The sequence below is a fragment of the Piliocolobus tephrosceles genome, chromosome 5 (genome assembly GCF_002776525.5).
Source record: "Piliocolobus tephrosceles isolate RC106 chromosome 5, ASM277652v3, whole genome shotgun sequence".
NCBI lineage: Eukaryota > Metazoa > Chordata > Mammalia > Primates > Cercopithecidae > Piliocolobus > Piliocolobus tephrosceles.
In genome coordinates, this window is record NC_045438.1 from 33,946,105 (window position 1) to 33,963,547 (window position 17,443).

The 17,443-nt window shown below is 38.5% G+C and overlaps 1 protein-coding gene across 3 annotated transcripts in view; it reads left to right on the forward strand.

Moving 5' to 3' along the window:
* The window catches only part of MYB (MYB proto-oncogene, transcription factor), a 37,815-nt gene that overhangs the window by 7,244 nt on the left and 13,128 nt on the right, over positions 1-17,443 (forward strand). Inside the window, exons 4-15 of one of the 3 annotated variants that reach the window (XM_023230703.1) lie at positions 1,257-1,349; positions 1,594-1,814; positions 3,809-4,043; positions 5,618-5,698; positions 6,135-6,239; positions 7,529-7,783; positions 8,734-9,096; positions 10,676-10,818; positions 11,840-11,954; positions 12,045-12,170; positions 13,082-13,192; positions 14,658-14,765. In XM_023230703.1, coding sequence (XP_023086471.1) covers positions 1,257-1,349; positions 1,594-1,814; positions 3,809-4,043; positions 5,618-5,698; positions 6,135-6,239; positions 7,529-7,783; positions 8,734-9,096; positions 10,676-10,818; positions 11,840-11,954; positions 12,045-12,170; positions 13,082-13,192; positions 14,658-14,765 — 1,956 coding nt within the window. Of the gene's footprint in view, positions 1-1,256; positions 1,350-1,593; positions 1,815-3,808; positions 4,044-5,617; positions 5,699-6,134; positions 6,240-7,528; positions 7,784-8,733; positions 9,097-10,675; positions 10,819-11,839; positions 11,955-12,044; positions 12,313-13,081; positions 13,193-14,657; positions 14,766-17,443 lie in introns of all 3 variants that reach the window. The other 2 variants (XR_002735374.2, XM_023230705.1) reach the window with 2 other exon arrangements.

The following is a 17,443-nucleotide window of genomic DNA, read 5'->3' on the forward strand; positions in this document are numbered from 1 at the left end:
TCACCCAGTCACCCAGGCTGGAGTGCAGTGGCGCGATCTCAGCTCACTGCAACCTCTGCCTCCCAGGTTCAAGCGATTCTTGTGCTGCAACCTCCTGAGTAGATGGGATTACAGGTGCCCACCACCATGCCTGGCTAATTTTTGTATTTTTAGTAGAGACAAGGTTTCCCATATTGGTCAGGCTGGTCCCAAACTCCTGACCTCAAGTGATCTGCCCACTTCAGCCTCCCAATCCACCTGCTAGGATTGCAGGCATGAGCCACTGTGCCCAGCCAGTTTTCTACTTTCCCGTTCATCCCAAACACCATTGGCAGGTAGAACTTCCTAAAATGCAGCTGTACCTTATCTTTTCAAAACCAACCACAGTGACTTAGAATCTCACAAATTAAGTAAACTGCCTTGACCTGGCACACAGAGGCCCCCTCTATTGCCCCAACTTACAGCTCCAGTTCTGTTTCCTACTTCCTCTCTGTAAGCAGGTTTGCTTGAATTTATTTCTGCTTTTCCTCCTCTGGGCTTTTGCTCCTGGTCTTCCCACCTCCTAGAATGTTCTCCCTTTACGTCACCAATTAAAGTTATGTCCATCCTTCAAAGTCCTTATGAAGAGCTCTTCAAGACTCCTCCCAAGGAAACCATTTCTCCTCCTAAGAAGATGCTTCTCTCCTCACTTCAGTATCATTTTGTTTTGGTCTTTTCTTCCAGATGAATCAAATTCAGCCTCTATGATAGTCAGTTATCTACTTGTCTTTTCCTTCTTATAAGATTACAGACTCCTGTAACATAGGACCTATCTTTTATGCATCTTTATTCCTTCTGCAATATAAATACTATGGTCCTGAATTGAAGCACATCTCTTGTTTGAATGGGAAGCAAACTTTAGTCTTTTATGGTGGTTTCTGTGAAAGCCTGACAATACAGAATCTGTATCAAGCCTTAGGCCATGTAGATGCTCTGCAAAAGTATCTGAGGTTAAGGTTAAGTTGGTAGGCACATGTGTAGTATGATGGTCCTTTAGATCATGTGGCAGGAATGTTTCCCTCAGGAGGCGGAGTGTCTAATTTTAGATGCAACTTTGATGTATTACTTGCGTGTTCTGTAGCCTGTAAGTAATGAGGGATAGATGGGCTCTAAACATGCTCTAAAATGTTCTTAAGTATTTTCACTGCATATGGTCTATGTGTGATTCCTATTACAACAAAAAATTCACGTCCTTATCACATCATATCTTTATGGTGGTGCATACTTTATTTGTCTAGAATCGAACAGATGTGCAGTGCCAGCACCGATGGCAGAAAGTACTAAACCCTGAGCTCATCAAGGGTCCTTGGACCAAAGAAGAAGATCAGAGAGTAAGTTCTTTCTTCATTGGTGTGTGAATCATAATTAAGAATATTCCCAAAATGCTGAATATTTTCCTATTTGAGGAAGCAGGTAAAATGGGCAAACAGGAAGTAGAGGACTCTATTCCCATATTTCCAGTGAATGAAAGCAAATTTCGGAAATTTTCTAAAGATCTTGTAACACTGCGGAATGATTATACTGACTCATTACATAACTTTAAAACATAGGTTATTTTTGTGTGTTTATCTGAAGGTGATAGAGCTTGTACAGAAATACGGTCCGAAACGTTGGTCTGTTATTGCCAAGCACTTAAAGGGGAGAATTGGAAAACAATGTAGGGAGAGGTGGCATAACCACTTGAATCCAGAAGTTAAGAAAACCTCCTGGACAGAAGAGGAAGACAGAATTATTTACCAGGCACACAAGAGACTGGGGAACAGATGGGCAGAAATCGCAAAGCTACTGCCTGGACGGTAATAATATGTCAAAAAATATATTGATCGGGAAGAATGAGGGAGTGGGTATTGAACATTCTGCTTTAAATGTATGGTGAGTAAATTATATTTCATCAGTCGTAAGTGTTTTATTAGATAAACCAGCTACATAGCTTTTAGAGATTGAAGACATCTTAGAGTTTATTTGGTTGAGAACTTCCAGGATCCGCCTAACAGTAAGCCCTGGGTGAAGACATTTAACTTTCCCCAGCCTCAATTTCCCCATTTCCAAAGTGAATCACACAGGGCCAGTGTTAGGATCAAGCAAAATGAATGTCAAAGGACTTGGTAAACTATAAAACTCTAAATGCATAAAAAGAAACTGAAGACAGTTTGTTTCTCTAGCAGTTCACATAGCTGGTTAAGTGACTCAAAGGAACTCAGCTATCATTTGCCTGATAACCATCGTTCATTTCTTTTAATGTTTTTTTTAATTATTATTTTTTAGTGACAGAGGCTTGTTCTGTCACTCATGTGTGACAGAGTGCAGTGGCATGATCGTAGCTCAATACATCCTTGAACTCCTGGGCTCAAAGGATCCTCCCACCTCAGCTTCTTGAGTAGCTAGGACTACAGCTGCACCCCACTACAGCAAGCTGATTTTTAAGTATTTTTTGTAGAGATGGGGTCTTGCTGTATTGCCCAGGGTGGTCTCAAACTCCTAGCCTCAAGCAATCCTTTCGACTCCCAAAGTGCTGGGATTATAGGCGTGGGCCGCCATACCTGGCCACCATTATTCATTTCATTATACCACTTTGCTTAATTTTTTACTTCGTTGATTAAAGAAATAATGTATTTCTTGAATTCTCATACTACTTCCAGGTTTTTAAATAATGGTCAGGGCAATAATGCTTTCTTTTTAAAGAACAAGGCAAGAGAATGACCTCATTATGAGGGATAACGATGGAAGCTCATTTTTGTCCCATTTTTCCCACTTAAATAGTATATAACAGATTTCATTACTTTGGAAAGCAATACTTTCAATGATAAATCTTGCATTAAAATGATATAGATAGAAAATATTAAAAATAGTTTTATTCTTGAGCTTCATAATCCAGGATAAAGTTTATGTAGTATTCTCTAGTGATGCTCCAAAGCATTTGCACCCTTGTGGTTCAGTATAAACTTAGAAATTTTAAGAGGTTGGTAAAAAAAAGGCCTTTACTCCCATATGGCCTGAGAGGATACACTGCTGATTCTTCTCAAAATTAACAGGGCTATTGAACTTCCTCTTTCTTTAGCATGCATTCCCCCACCCCCATTGAAATAGAAAAAGGGAGGCTTAAACGGTTTCTTTGAATTGAGAAACTGTTTTCCTGAGAATGGAAAGACTTTAGAAAAAATGCGTTGCCGTTTGAAAATATACTGGGGGTTAGGATCTTTCCCTTCGGGATCCCATTTTCCACTCTCATCTCTGTCTGATTCGAGAAACAGTTGGGGTAGCTTTCAAAGGGTAGGAGGTTTTTTGGTCTCAAAAGTTCTTGCTAGTGCTTTGAGAGATAAAGAGTGAAGTATTCTTCATCAGCAGCATCTTATCATCCACTAAACATCACCATGTCCCTATCGGGGTGTGTAGGCCCTGCTGTGCCACATTCAAAGGAGTAATTTCTCCAAGGCAGCTGCAACTTTACATTGTGTTATAGTCTTGTACCGCGACCGGTCAGAATAAACCTGAAGCGTTATTGTATTGAACGTACTCCTTTACCAAGGAAATGAAATAGTTAAAAGATACTGATATTTCTAGAAAACGACATGCATTCCAGATTGTGTAATTAAGAGAAATCTATGGATTTCTAACTAGGCACTAGAGAAAGCCTGATCTTAGGGGGTGGAGAAGAAGGAAACAATTAAAAAGAGAAAACAACTATTAGGCCCAAGGGAAAGGTCACTGTTAGAAACAGTTTTCTGTCAATTCACTTTAATCTGCATTGAAATTTTTGTTTGTGAAATTTGTGTGATATATTTCTGTGCAGAACTGATAATGCTATCAAGAACCACTGGAATTCTACAATGCGTCGGAAGGTCGAACAGGAAGGTTATCTGCAGGAGTCTTCAAAAGCCAGCCAGCCAGCAGTGGCCACAAGCTTCCAGAAGAACAGTCATTTGATGGGTTTTGCTCAGCCTCCACCTACAGCTCAACTCCCTGCAACTGGCCAGCCCACTGTTAACAACGACTATTCCTATTACCACATTTCTGAAGCACAAAATGTAAGCCATTCCTGAGAATCTAGTTTAATGAGAGAGATGATTAGTTTAGCTCCAGGTAATAATCATACTTTGCAGTTGTATACTTTTCAGAGAACTTTCCTGAGCATCATCATGGCAGTCTTCACCTATGCCCTTTGAAGTAGATAGGATGTAGGTCTTGTTTGTTACCCCTGGTTTATGTCTCCAGAAACGAGGATGGTAAGTGCTTTGCCCAGGGTGACACAGCTCATAGAGATAGTGCTGACTAGAAAATGAGCTGTCTGATTCTAACTTGCTGCTTCAAATCTAATTGGAAGGCAACCTTTGAATGTAAATTTACTTAAGGTACTATTGAAGAATAGGGGAATGGAGTCGCATTAGTAGATGTAATGTTTTTCTCTTCCAAAATGAAAAGGGAAGGTAGTATTATGTTTAAAGAGGAGAGAGTTTGACACTGAAATTCAGCGGTTATGGTATGTTCCATTCTGGTAGTGATCAGGCAGACATGTCTTAATTTATTCACCCAGTAAGTGTTTACCTTCTTACTCTGAGTCAGGAGCAGAACTTTGTGACATTCATTTTCTGATGTCTCCTTTCAGTTTCCATTGGATCAGTGTGATCCCTTCCTTATTTCTAGTATTTATATTTAGGGAAAGGGATAATCCATAATAGGTGGAAAAAGAAGAAGAAAGGGAAAAAAAAATCGAGAAACTTTAATCTTAAGACCAACAATAATAAATGATGAAACGTACCCAAGAATAGAGAGCTCATATTCAAATTGTATGCAAAGCATGTTCTTAAATAGTTTTTATTCTTCTCTGTTCATGGATTTGACTACAAACTTTACAGAAAGGTCTCAGATGAATAAATTGTCATAAATCCTGTGCTTTTTATTAAAACTCAAAATTATTCCAAGAAAAAAATATATATTTTTTTGAGACGGAGTCTCGCTCTGTCGCCCAGGCTGGAGTGCAGTGGCACCATCTCGGCTCACTGCAAGCTCCGCCTCCCGGGTTCACGCCATTCTCCTGCCTCAGCCTCCGAGTAGCTGGGACTACAGGCGCGCACCACCACGCCCAGCCAATTTTTTGTATTTTTAGTAGAGACAGAGTTTCACCGTGTTAGCCAGGATGGTCTCGATCTCCTGACCTTGTGATCCGCCCGCCTCGGCCTCCCAAAGTGCTGGGATTACAGGCGTGAGCCACCGCGCCTGGCAAGAAAAATATTTTTATTTACAAACAGCTGGTGCCATCAGTTTTTCCCATAGAAACAATTTTCAAACATTCATTAATGTATTTTAGAATATATTTTTTGTTGTTTTTTCATTGTGTTTTTCTGTAATTAAGGAACACATCCCAAAATTTAAAGTGCTTGTCAACACTTCCCAAGGATTGATGAGGACTTTACATTTTTTTCACTATGTTCCTTTAGCTGTTCAGCCATTTCAAAGGCCTGGCGAAATTTCACATTAAAAGGTTTTTAAAAATTGTTTAGTGTATTTTATCAGTAAAGTGTTTTTTTCTCTCAGTCCCAGAACAAAACCTCAGCATATGTAGCCTGAATGACGTGGCCTTTGTTTTGTCTTTTCCATCTAGGTCTCCAGTCATGTTCCATACCCTGTAGCGTTACATGTAAATATAGTCAATGTCCCGCAGCCAGCTGCCGCCGCCATTCAGGTAAGATCATTGATCATTCACTGTTCAAAGCACCACTTTTAAGAAATGCTTATTTCTTTCATCTAAACACATATTTTTACCTGAGCAACTGAAGTAAAAAGGAAAGAGAACATGGAGAGGAGAGCAGAGTCTTAGCCAGCAATCTATTAATCTTGTCTTCTAGAATGAGTTTGCTCTAGAGTTTTCTGATTCTTTGATGTTGCAAGATGAAATAACTCATCAGTCAGCATCTACTCTTCTCTGAGATTTCACATCACTCCCTTAAGTCTGAAATAACATTCACAAAAACTTCTGTAGGAGCCAATTTGGTTGGTGTTGTTTTCACAGTGAGGCTCTTTGGGCTGTGTGGTACCTCATGACCATATTGGCTACACTTATTGTATTTGCAGCTTCCAGTCAGACCTTTGTCTTTATTTCCCTTACCTTGTAATTTCAGAGACACTATAATGATGAAGACCCTGAGAAGGAAAAACGAATAAAGGAATTAGAATTGCTCCTAATGTCAACTGAGAATGAGCTAAAAGGACAGCAGGCGCTACCAGTAAGACTGTCGTCATGTGCTTGAATGAGGGGATAGCAGCTTTGCCTCAGTTTACCTAAGCACTCTTCTCTTCTAAATATTACACTTACCAAGGCTCTATATATCCTTTCAGAATGTCTCAACACAAGAAGTTGCTTGTAGTAAAATGTAGTTTGTATCAGAATATATGCTGATTAAATTGGAAGCAGTCTTTTTGTAATTGCAATAAAAATGCAATATCCACTTATGATTGTTATCATCAATTTTGTTTTCTTCAGAAGGACTATAATCAGTTTAAAGACTAGCAAAGATAAAATCAATGAAAATCTGCATTTTCTACAGAGCTATGTATATGGTACCATTTTGGTTTTTTTCTATTATTTTGTTAACCTATATTTTCATATTTTATAATTTCGGATATGATTTGATGCATGTTCAGTATATACATGTAAAAGGTTATATGTAAAACCTCTTCATAAATAACATTAGCCGCTCTCTTTTATTTGCATGTGTGAAAGTGATGTGGGCCATTACTGAATTCTGACATCTTCTTTAGTGACTGGGCAGCCAACTGGGATGGCTCCTTGTGCTTTGTAACATATATAGTTAACCAACAAAGACAATAAAAGAGAAGTGATGCCCAGTAGGTATTCCTAGGGGTAAATTTATTTTTGTTAAATAATAAGATGATTATGTGCACATGCTAGTTCGACCACTTTTTAACTTTAGTTAATGTTTTGCAATTTCTCCTGTTGTGTGGTCATACTGTAAGGAGACTTCTGTTAATTTGCTCTTCTGCTTTCCTAACCACGTTGATTTGGCAGTGCTTCACTGCATCAGTGCAATCTGTAGCATTAGAAAGGGATAGAAGCAACAAGAATATGTGTAGATCAAAGCAACTCTGCCTCCTGAGTCCTCTAGCTTTTTTGTGGTTAGAATGCAAATAGGACAGTTCTTCAGTTCTTCACTCACAGCAAGCATTTATGGACCTTGGCAAATTATATTAAAGTGGAATTTTAAGACAATACGAGAATTATACTTCGAAATATAGGCCTATGATTTGACATTTTTACAAAATGATAGCAAGGTAATCATATAGTAGGTACAACCTCTAGCACTATTAAAAACAGGGTCTTGCATTGATAAAAGGAAACATCTTGACAACTGTTTCATAGGCGTAAGTTTGGGATGATGCAACTACTCTTATCTTTCCTCCAACAGCATCTGATACCTTGTGCAACTTCATTGCTAAGTTCCTTCTCCCTTTCTTCTCTCCTCTCTTTATTTCTACACCCTTCCCCCTTCCTTAGACACAGAACCACACATGCAGCTACCCCGGGTGGCACAGCACCACCATTGCCGACCACACCAGACCTCATGGAGACACTGCACCTGTTTCCTGTTTGGGAGAACACCACTCCACTCCATCTCTGCCAGCGGATCCTGGCTCCCTACCTGAAGAAAGCGCCTCGCCAGCAAGGTGCATGATCGTCCACCAGGGCACCATTCTGGATAATGTTAAGAACCTCTTAGAATTTGCAGAAACACTCCAATTTATAGATTCTGTAAGTAGAATTGTGAAGGGAAGTTAATGATTCTGAAAGATCAATTAGAAAACCCATTTCTTAAATCATTGCCATTTTCTATAGCCAAGATGTTATTAGCATATATTAATGTAAAGGTAGAAGTATGATTTTTATCTCCATTCATATGTTTTTTCAAAGATCTGATTTCATAGCCTACCGAGATGAAAGTATTTATAAATACTTACAAAACAGGACTTTTGAAGGAAGAGTTTTTTTTCACATTTTCACACTTTTCCTTCAAAAGTCATATTTTTAAAAATAGTCAAATTGATGACTTATAAAGCAGAGCCTGGATTATGGGAATGGAATGGTGTTTGATTTACTTTTAACTTTTTTTTTTTCTTTGCTTCATGGTGCTTCTCTAGAATTTTGTCTTGCTTTTGAACGGCACATTAAGGGTTTGCTTACTCAGAGCTGAAAGCAGTCTTTTAGTGTATTTGAAGTGATAATCAGCTCCTTGGTCATACCTGGCTCTTTCCACAAAATGCTGATTATTGATTACTAGTCCTATTGCTTCACTGAGATGAATCATCTTTAGTGAAACAAATTTGTATTCAGCACCTCCTCAGCAAACACTTGGTTCCTTTCCCAGTTGGTTAAAAAGCATTTATTGCACTCATTGGATAGGAGATGACCATTGCCATAATATGCCGTCTAGAAAAGGTCTTCATTTTGCTTTCCATTGCATGCAGATGTAGAGTGTCGGGAGGTCCCTGCAGCACGTCAGAGGGCCAGCCTCGAGGCAGCCCGCTAGACCCCGCTCTACTGCGGTATAACAGAGCAACTGCTCATCTTGAAGCTGTTGCTCAAGAAGCCAAACCAGTGGGCCCAGTGTTTGCTTTGCGTTGAGCATCTCTCTCTCAGTGCTGTGTTTCAGGTGATGATGGCACACACTGTCTCAAAGTTCTGTGCCTCCCACATTGTTTCAGGATTCTTCATCATGGTGTGATCTCAGCAGTTTTGAATTCTTTGAAGAAGCAGATTTTTCACCTAGCCAACATCACACAGGCAAAGCCCTACATCTTCAGCAAAGAGAGGGCAATGGGACTAGACCTGCAGGAGAACCTAGCCCAAGGGTGAACAAACGTATGTTGAGTGAGAGTTCACTTGACCCACCCAAGGTCTTACCTCCTGCAAGGCACAGCACAATTCCGCTGGTCATCCTTCGAAAAAAACGGGGCCAGGCCAGCCCCTTAGCCACTGGAGACTCTAGCTCCTTCATATTTGCTGACGTCAGCAGTTCAACTCCCAAGCGTTCCCCTGTCAAAAGCCTACCCTTCTCTCCCTCGCAGGTAGAACACAACTTCTGCACAGCTGTTACTCATTTTCAACAGACACCTGAGCCTTAATAATCTAGAAACTAATACTTCGGAACAAATGACTAATTACTGCTGCCTTCGCTGATTTCATTCCGTAGTTGAATCTAGCTGTTGCTAAGTTATACTGCCTCCCAAAGTTTAGGCTGTCTGCAGGCTAACTGTTGATTTTGGCATCATTCTCTCTCTTTTACTTTTTGGGTGGTTTTGAAAGATAGTTGCATGAAACGTACTTTTATTTCCTTCAACACTAGAGTTTAACATTTCTGTCCCTTTCTGTTTCTCCCATCTGATACCTCCCTTTAAAATTGTTAACATCATTTCTGCCTCTTTCATTTATTCTTATGCGATTCACTGACCCAGGGGAGGAGGGAACCAAATTGTGTTTATATAACATTTGGGGTGCAACTAGAGAATTTAAAGGTTCCAATTCATCTTTAAGTGGAAGAGTTTGGGAGGAAGAGGAGAAACAAATGCTTAAGGAAGAGAACATATTTTTAATTTCAGTTTCTCAACATTGGCTCTTTTGAGTTGTGCCATGCTAGTGCACATTACTAGTGCAGTTTTTGCCAACGAATATTTTTATTTCGTACAGCTTTTTCTAAGGCATGAAAATTACAATGCTTATCAGAGATTTGTGTTCCTAAATTATTTAAATAATTAAAATTAGTAGATAATTTGGTACTTTAAAACATTTTTCCAATTGTATCTGTTGAATTTGTTTTAAGAACAGATTTAGGTATGATATAGGTATGTACATTTGGGAAACACTGAATCAAACAAAAAGTTAAAAGTAGGTTTCTTAGCTGGGCATAGTGGCATGGGCCTGTAGTCCTAGCTACTGGGGAAGCTAAGGCGAGAGGATCGCTTGATCCCAGGAGTTTAAGTTCAGTCTGGGGAATGTAGCAAGACCCCATTTCTTTAAAAACTTTTTAACTGCAGGCCTTCTCAGAGTTATTAATATGCCGTTGTGCCTTGTGAATTTCCAGGAGAAGATTACAATATGTTGTGTTCCCCAAATTTATTTTACCTTGGAATTCTTTATGGAACACCTAGTTTTTTCCCAGAACTTTAGTGTTCTGAGAGACACAGTTTTATTATTCAAGAATTTTTCCACATAATGTAAACCTTTTGTAATACTAATTTTGGTTCATATATTATTAAAGAGAAAAAACAAAGTATGAAAGGAAACTATTAATTATTAACTATTATTTTCCCCAAAATCACTATAGCCTTTTAAATGTTAAGAAAGAACACATCTCATTATCTTTAATGATAAGTGTCATTTATTGAGAATATTTTCTCACAGTTTTGCAAGTTTTTCAGCATTGACCCTAAATTTTATTTCTTGGAAACCACACCCAAATCTTGGGTGCTCAGTTGAAATAAAACAGTACCCTAGTCAACATGACATGCTTGTTAGCATCTTTATTACTTAATATAGTGGGTCAGTAAAACATTCTTGTTATCTAGGTGTGATTTTTAAATTGTGATTTTTAAATTTAAAGAATTGCCATCTAATCTAAGTAATTTTTTTCTTTTTCTCCATGTTTAGTTCTTAAACACTTCCAGTAACCATGAAAACTCAGACTTGGAAATGCCTTCTTTAACTTCCACCCCTCTCATTGGTCACAAATTGACTGTTACAACACCATTTCATAGAGACCAGACTGTGAAAACTCAAAAGGAAAATACTGTGTAAGTCTTTGGTTCAGGAAATAAAATTATTTATCTTATTTACTTATATTTAATTAATGGAATATAGTCCCCAGATGTCTGATCCACTTGTATGTGCATAATTTTACTGGCCACTTATATATAATCATGTCTGTTCTCACATTGAATATATCTGTCCTGGGCATATTTCAACTACCTACTGGTAGATGGGAAGATAAACTAAATTACCTTTGTAACTTACTCCAACATTTCCTATCTATGCACAAGTAGTTTTCATAAAACTTATCCAGTTTGTTTGTTCCTCCATAAGGCCTTCTTATGAAAGCCAGATTTTCAACCTCCTTTCCTCTCTAATTATAAGTTTCAGAATAAGAATGAGTATGATTTCTTACCTAGTTTGTATTTTTATTTAATTTTGTTTATTATTTATTTATTTTTAGTTTGTATTTTTTAATCTTATTTTTTCTTTTTGAATTTATGTGTAGATAGGACCTCTTCTGACATCCCCAGGAATATTATATGATTAGAAGCCAAGGGATGAGTAAGCAGTCATTTTTATTCAATAAAGCCTTAATCAATTCAGAAAAATGGTAGAGAAAGTGTGAATTATCAGAAACCTTGGAAAGAAATGCACTCTTATTTCGAAGTACAAAAAGTAAATTTTGAAAGGTTAACATGTTTTGTAGTATGGGCTCTGTTTTCATGAATAGGGAAAACTGATTTGCAAATGACATCAGGTCTTCTTGATGCTCATAGTCTTATACAGATCATAGGCACTATATGTGTCTTCAGAGCCATTAAGGAAAGATGGAAAATCATTTAATGCTTTTATTCTTTGAGGTATAATATTTTGAAATATTTGAAAATATGTGATATGCATATTCTCTTTTTCTTAACGAATAATATGATTAATCAGCATACCCAATTCCAAATCCATAACAGAGTTTGTTGTATTCAGTGGAAAAATATTAAATGTAACAGGTAAAGCCATGTAGGGACATGTATTGTTTTATATTGAGCCATGATTCTTTTCTTTTTAAAGTTTTAGAACCCCAGCTATCAAAAGGTCAATCTTAGAAAGCTCTCCAAGAACTCCTACACCATTCAAACACGCGCTTGCAGCTCAAGAAATTAAATATGGTCCCCTGAAGATGCTAGTAAGTTCTAGAAAAGTTCTTGGGTTTAGTTGATTTATTAGTCCCGTCAGAAGTTCTCTCTGATGCAAAAATTCCCACTCTTCCCTTTAGCCTCAGACACCCTCTCATCTAGTAGAAGACCTGCAGGATGTGATCAAACAGGAATCTGATGAATCTGGAATTGTTGCTGAGTTTCAAGAAAATGGACCACCCTTACTGAAGAAAATCAAACAAGAGGTAAACACGAAATCCTTTGGAAGCAACAAGCTGAGAATCCTGCCCACTTTGTTCCTTGTGTGCAGCTTGATGTGTCTGCCATTGGCACTGTGCAACACCACCACTTTCCATGCAAGATTTTCATACAAGGTGCAGTGAAAAGGTACTGCCAGACTGTGGGCACCATTGACCTTTCCTTTGGGAAGCAGCCACCTCTATGTACTTCATGTTTGGACAGAAAACATGCTAGAGAGGATCGAGAAAAGGGAGGGAAACAGCTTTTTAATGTACTTTCAAACATTACTGATTATAGAAAGTTGATATTTCATTTTTAGATGTGAAGAATTGGAATTTAAATTAAAATAGTATCTTTAATTCATTGTATTAAAAAAAAGGGACTCTAACCTGCAAGGATCAAAGTTTTAGCTTCTTGGCCACAGCTGTTTTCCAGCAGGTTAGATACAGTGCTTCTTGAATTTAGTTTCATGTAAAGATAAGTATTTGATATTTTTTCATGGTTAAAAATCTGATTTGCTTATTCAGTAATGCAGAGTTTTACCAGAAGTGTGATTAAAAACCAGTCTTTTGTCACCAAAAGACCCTTTATGTCACCAAAATAAAATCCTTGACAGATACAACACTACTAGGTATATCATTAAAATATATTTATAATAGAATAAACGCCTAGAATCAGAACGTTGGTTGAAAACATAGGAGCTTTATGGGCAGTAAATTTGGAGCTAGTCACATTTTAAATTTGCCATCAGTGGTTCTTTGTTGAATCCAGAAGATAGAGCAAAATGAGTTGACAGTGTAAGTTAGCAACATAGTTTTATGTAAGTATTTGAGGGACTGGCCAGAAATACACTCCTGACTGTACATGTTTCATAGGAAGTTCTAGAAACAACAAAGCACTTTCTATATGCTTTTAGGTGGAATCTCCAACTGATAAATCAGGAAACTTCTTCTGCTCACACCACTGGGAAGGGGACAGTCTGAATACCCAGCTGTTCACGCAGACCTCGCCTGTGGCAGATGCACCTGTAAGTATGTGTGCACCGGCCCCCAAGTTGTTATATGACGCTGGCGCCTCACACAGTCCTGTGTGTGGCATGTGGGGCTGCTGCGGTTTCAGCACTGCCTCTTTAAGGCATCTTATTTCTAAATATTCTCCTGTGCATGGTTTTTAAAAAATGATTATTAATGTAGAGTATACAGTTGAGTTTTTTCATGTATTAGCAACATTGCAGACTTTTTCATTATTTGTTGTCTTATGATTTGAGTGCCTTTGCCATTTAAAAAAATCTGCTACATGGATATAAAAACTATGTTAATTTTTATATTTTCCTTTATTTGTCTTCTAAATAATATTGTCTTCTTGTTAAGTTGTCTCTTGTTTGGTTTGTGTAGCATCTCATACGGTATCAACCAGTGTCTATAGCAGATGCCCAGTATTGTACCCAATTGCTTTGGGTTACTACCACCATTTTTAAAGTTTATAATTTGTGAATGGTTGTCCTTATGTCTTAAGGAAAATCAGAGCTAATAACAACTGCTGAGATTTATTTAGTAGGTACTAAGTGGTAAGTACTATTCTAGGGGCTTTCAATGAATTAATTCAAATAATTCTCACAATTATCCTGTAAGGTTGGTATTATTTTTATTAATTTTTATTTTTTTGAGATGGAGTTTCGTTCTTGTTGCCCAGGCTGGAGTGCAACGTCGCGATCTTGGCTCACCACAACCTCTGCCTCCCAGGTTCAAGCGATTCTCCTGCCTCGGTCTCCCGAGTAGCTGGGATTACAGGCATGCACCACCACACCCGGCTAATTTTGAATTTTTAGTAGAGATAGGGTTTCTCCATGTTGGTCAGGCTGGTCTCAAACTCCCGACCTCAGGTGATCCACCCGCCTCAGCCTCCCAAAGTGCTGGGATTATAGGCCTTAGCCACTGCGCCCGGCCAGGTGGGAATTACTATCATTTCTATTATGTCAACTGGAAAACAGAGGCACAAAGAGGCTTAGTCATTCGCTCAAGATTATATACTAATAAGGGATGGTACTGGGTTGGAACTCAGGTCTTGTTCTAAATTCTCTACTTTTCACCATTTTTTACCAATAATTTATAGCTCTAAAGTATTGATAGTTCTGTACCAGTATATGAAATAAAGTGTTCTCTCCCCAGAACTTAGTTAATCTTCTGTTTTGAAAGGCATGTATTTATTAATTCATTCAGCAGATGTGTTTTGAGTGCCTAACACATGCCTAGAATTCTGGGATCCCAAAGGAGCTTTGTGTTGTGCTGATGTTTGCCACAATGGGATTAAGGTTCAGACATAGTTGAGTTCTCCTTTTAGCTCGTAGTGAGGAGAATTTCTGGCAGATAACTGCGTTGTTTTATGCTAATGTGTATCATCTCATAGTAATCTACTCTCCACAGTGTTAGAGAAATGTTGGCTCTCATATTATCCAACCTCATTTAAATTTCAAATTATTCTCTTCCCTTTAGAATATTCTTACAAGCTCCATTTTAATGGCACCAGCATCAGAAGATGAAGACAATGTTCTCAAAGCATTTACAGTACCTAAAAACAGGTCCCTGGCGAGCCCCTTGCAGGTAATTACTATTCCAACATTGGTATTTTAAAATTCATTCGCTGAAAAACTGTCATCTTTGATGGCGGTGGTGGTGGTGGTGGTGGTTGTGGTAGTGCTGGTGGTCTGTTTTTTGTTTTCAACATTTTAACATAGAGGAGTAATGCTTGTATACTATTTCTTGATGTCTAGAAAAATCCAATAATTCCTTTTTGCTACTCATATGAGACATGCTAGAAATTTTTGAGTGCAGATTTCCCAAAGCATGATGAAATGAAACATTTCCTATTGTGACTAAGACTAAGATCATATATTACACGTGTCATTATCTTCTGCCCTCAAATGTTTTATAAAAATATATCGATATAGTTTACTTTATGTTCCAAATTTTTTATTTTTTATGCTGTATTCCTAGGCAACCAAAGCTCAGAGACTGTTCCAATTTTAAATGAAGTCTGAAATTAGTCAGACAGAAAATAATTGCGATGTATTTGACTGTCAGAATAAGAAAGTCAACTGTCAATGTTGTGAGGCCAATCTGAAGTTGACCATCTGCTGTGAGGTTTTAATATCAAAAGAGATTTCCCTTGTAACCCTAAAGTGGGTGTGTGTTGATGAAATACAACAAATTCCAAGTTAATCCTGAGCCAGATGTAAATAAGAATGCAAATTTTGCTTCCCTAAATTATTTAAAGCAGTTTCTAACATTAAATAGCCCAATACCCAGCCACCTGCAGAGCCCTCTCTCCTCCATCCCCCTGTGCCATGCAGAGGGAAACTTCATAACCCTAGAGAAACTGAAGAGCCTGGATTCAGAAGTTGAAAGTCATATTTCTTGCTGTAAGTTAAATGGCAGGATCATAGGATAGCAACCTTTGAGAGTCTGCCCATTCCCTTAAAGGGGTTTCCCATCCTTGTGATAGTTTCTCATTCCAAATTGTGAGAATCTTAAAACTTGCCCTCTTTAAGTATTTGCGATGCTTAGTTTTCCGGGTTTTGTTGTTGTTGTTTTGTTTTTTGAGACAGGGTCTTACCCCGTGGCCCAGGCTGGAGTGTAGTGGGGTGATCTCGGCTCACTGCAATCTCCACCTCCCAGATTCAAGTGATTCTCGTGCCTCAGCCTCCCAAGTAGCTGGAATTACAGGTGTGAGCCACTGGCACCCAGCTATTTTTTTTGTATTTTTGGGTAAAGATGGAGTTTTGCCATGTTGGCCAGCAGGTCTCGAATTCCTGGTTTCAAGTGATCTGCCCGCTTCAGCCTCCTACAGTGCTGGGATTACAGGTGTGAGCCACCACACCTGGCCAATGCTTAGTATTATTTTGAAATAAGGGTTGCAAGCACATTTTGTTTAATTAAATCAGATTGATTCCTTCCTGGCCTTTCTCTGACAGCAATTGTTTTGGTAAAATGGCTGTGGACTGGAGTGTGAGACAGGGAGTCAGTATTTATGGGGAATCTGGACAAGTTCCTATGTCAGTGAGTCTAGAGTCGGCCCCGTGTGGAGAAGACTCAGAATATCACAAAGAGGCTGGACGCAGTGGCTCATGCCTGTAATCCCAGCACTTTGGGAGGCCAAGGCAGGTGGATAACTTGAGGTCAGGAGTTCGAGACCAGCCTGGCCAACACGGTGCAACTCCATCTCTACTAATCTCAGCTACTCAGGAGGCCGAGGCAGGAGGATCGCTTGAACCCACGAGGCAAAGGCTGCAGTGAGCCGAGATCGTGCCAGTGCACTCCAGCCTGGGTGACAGAATGAGACTCCATCTCAAAAAAATACCACAAAGAATTGGGAGATGAGGGAGAAAATGAACTCCACCCAGAAATAAGAGGAACCCAGAAAGGGAATTACAAAGATTCCAAGGCAAAGGGCAGCCATTTCAAACTTTTCCTGAGAGCTGTTCTTAGGTCCAGAAGGAAAGCTTTTGCTTTTTTTTTTTTTTTCCTTCCCGTCTAAGTTACTTGGCCCTTGATTTCTAGAGAACAGAATTCAACTACTGCTATTAGTGCTATTAATGTTTTAATTCAGTTAGATTAAGTTTTATGTATATTTTCTAACCTAGCCTGGGGCCAAGTTGTATTTATAGTAGTACAGGAAAAGTCTGTTCTAAATTTCAAAAAGCAAACACATAAATATACTTGGGGACAGTTACCATTACATAAGTTGAAAACCCATAGTTCAGTATTGAACTTTATCAGTATATTTGTATTTTATTTAATAGAAATATTGGTTATCTCTGAAACTCAAAATTAAGTTGTAGCTCTATTTTATTAATCTGTATTCTCCTGTCTATCAGTGAGTCATACTGGCACTTTATGGATTGTAACATCTGTACACTGAGATTGTTGTGTATGGTGAAGGTAATATTTGTCAATTCTACCAAACTGAATAATTGAGACTTGAAAGTTAATTTTACAGTCAATACTCCTGTCTAAACTGTATAGTTCACTGGTTTACACTGACCAGATATATTTTAATAATCTGCTATAAAGCCAGGTTCAGTAGCTCACGCCTGTAATCACAACACTTTGGGAAGCCGAGACTGGAAGATAGATAGCTTGAGACCAGGAGTTTGACACCAGCCTGCGCAACATAGCTAGACTCAGTTTCCATTAAAAAATAATTAGCTGGGTGTAGTGCACACCTGCAATCCTAGCTACTTGGGAGGCTAGGGCAGGAGGATCCCTTAAGCCCAGGAGTT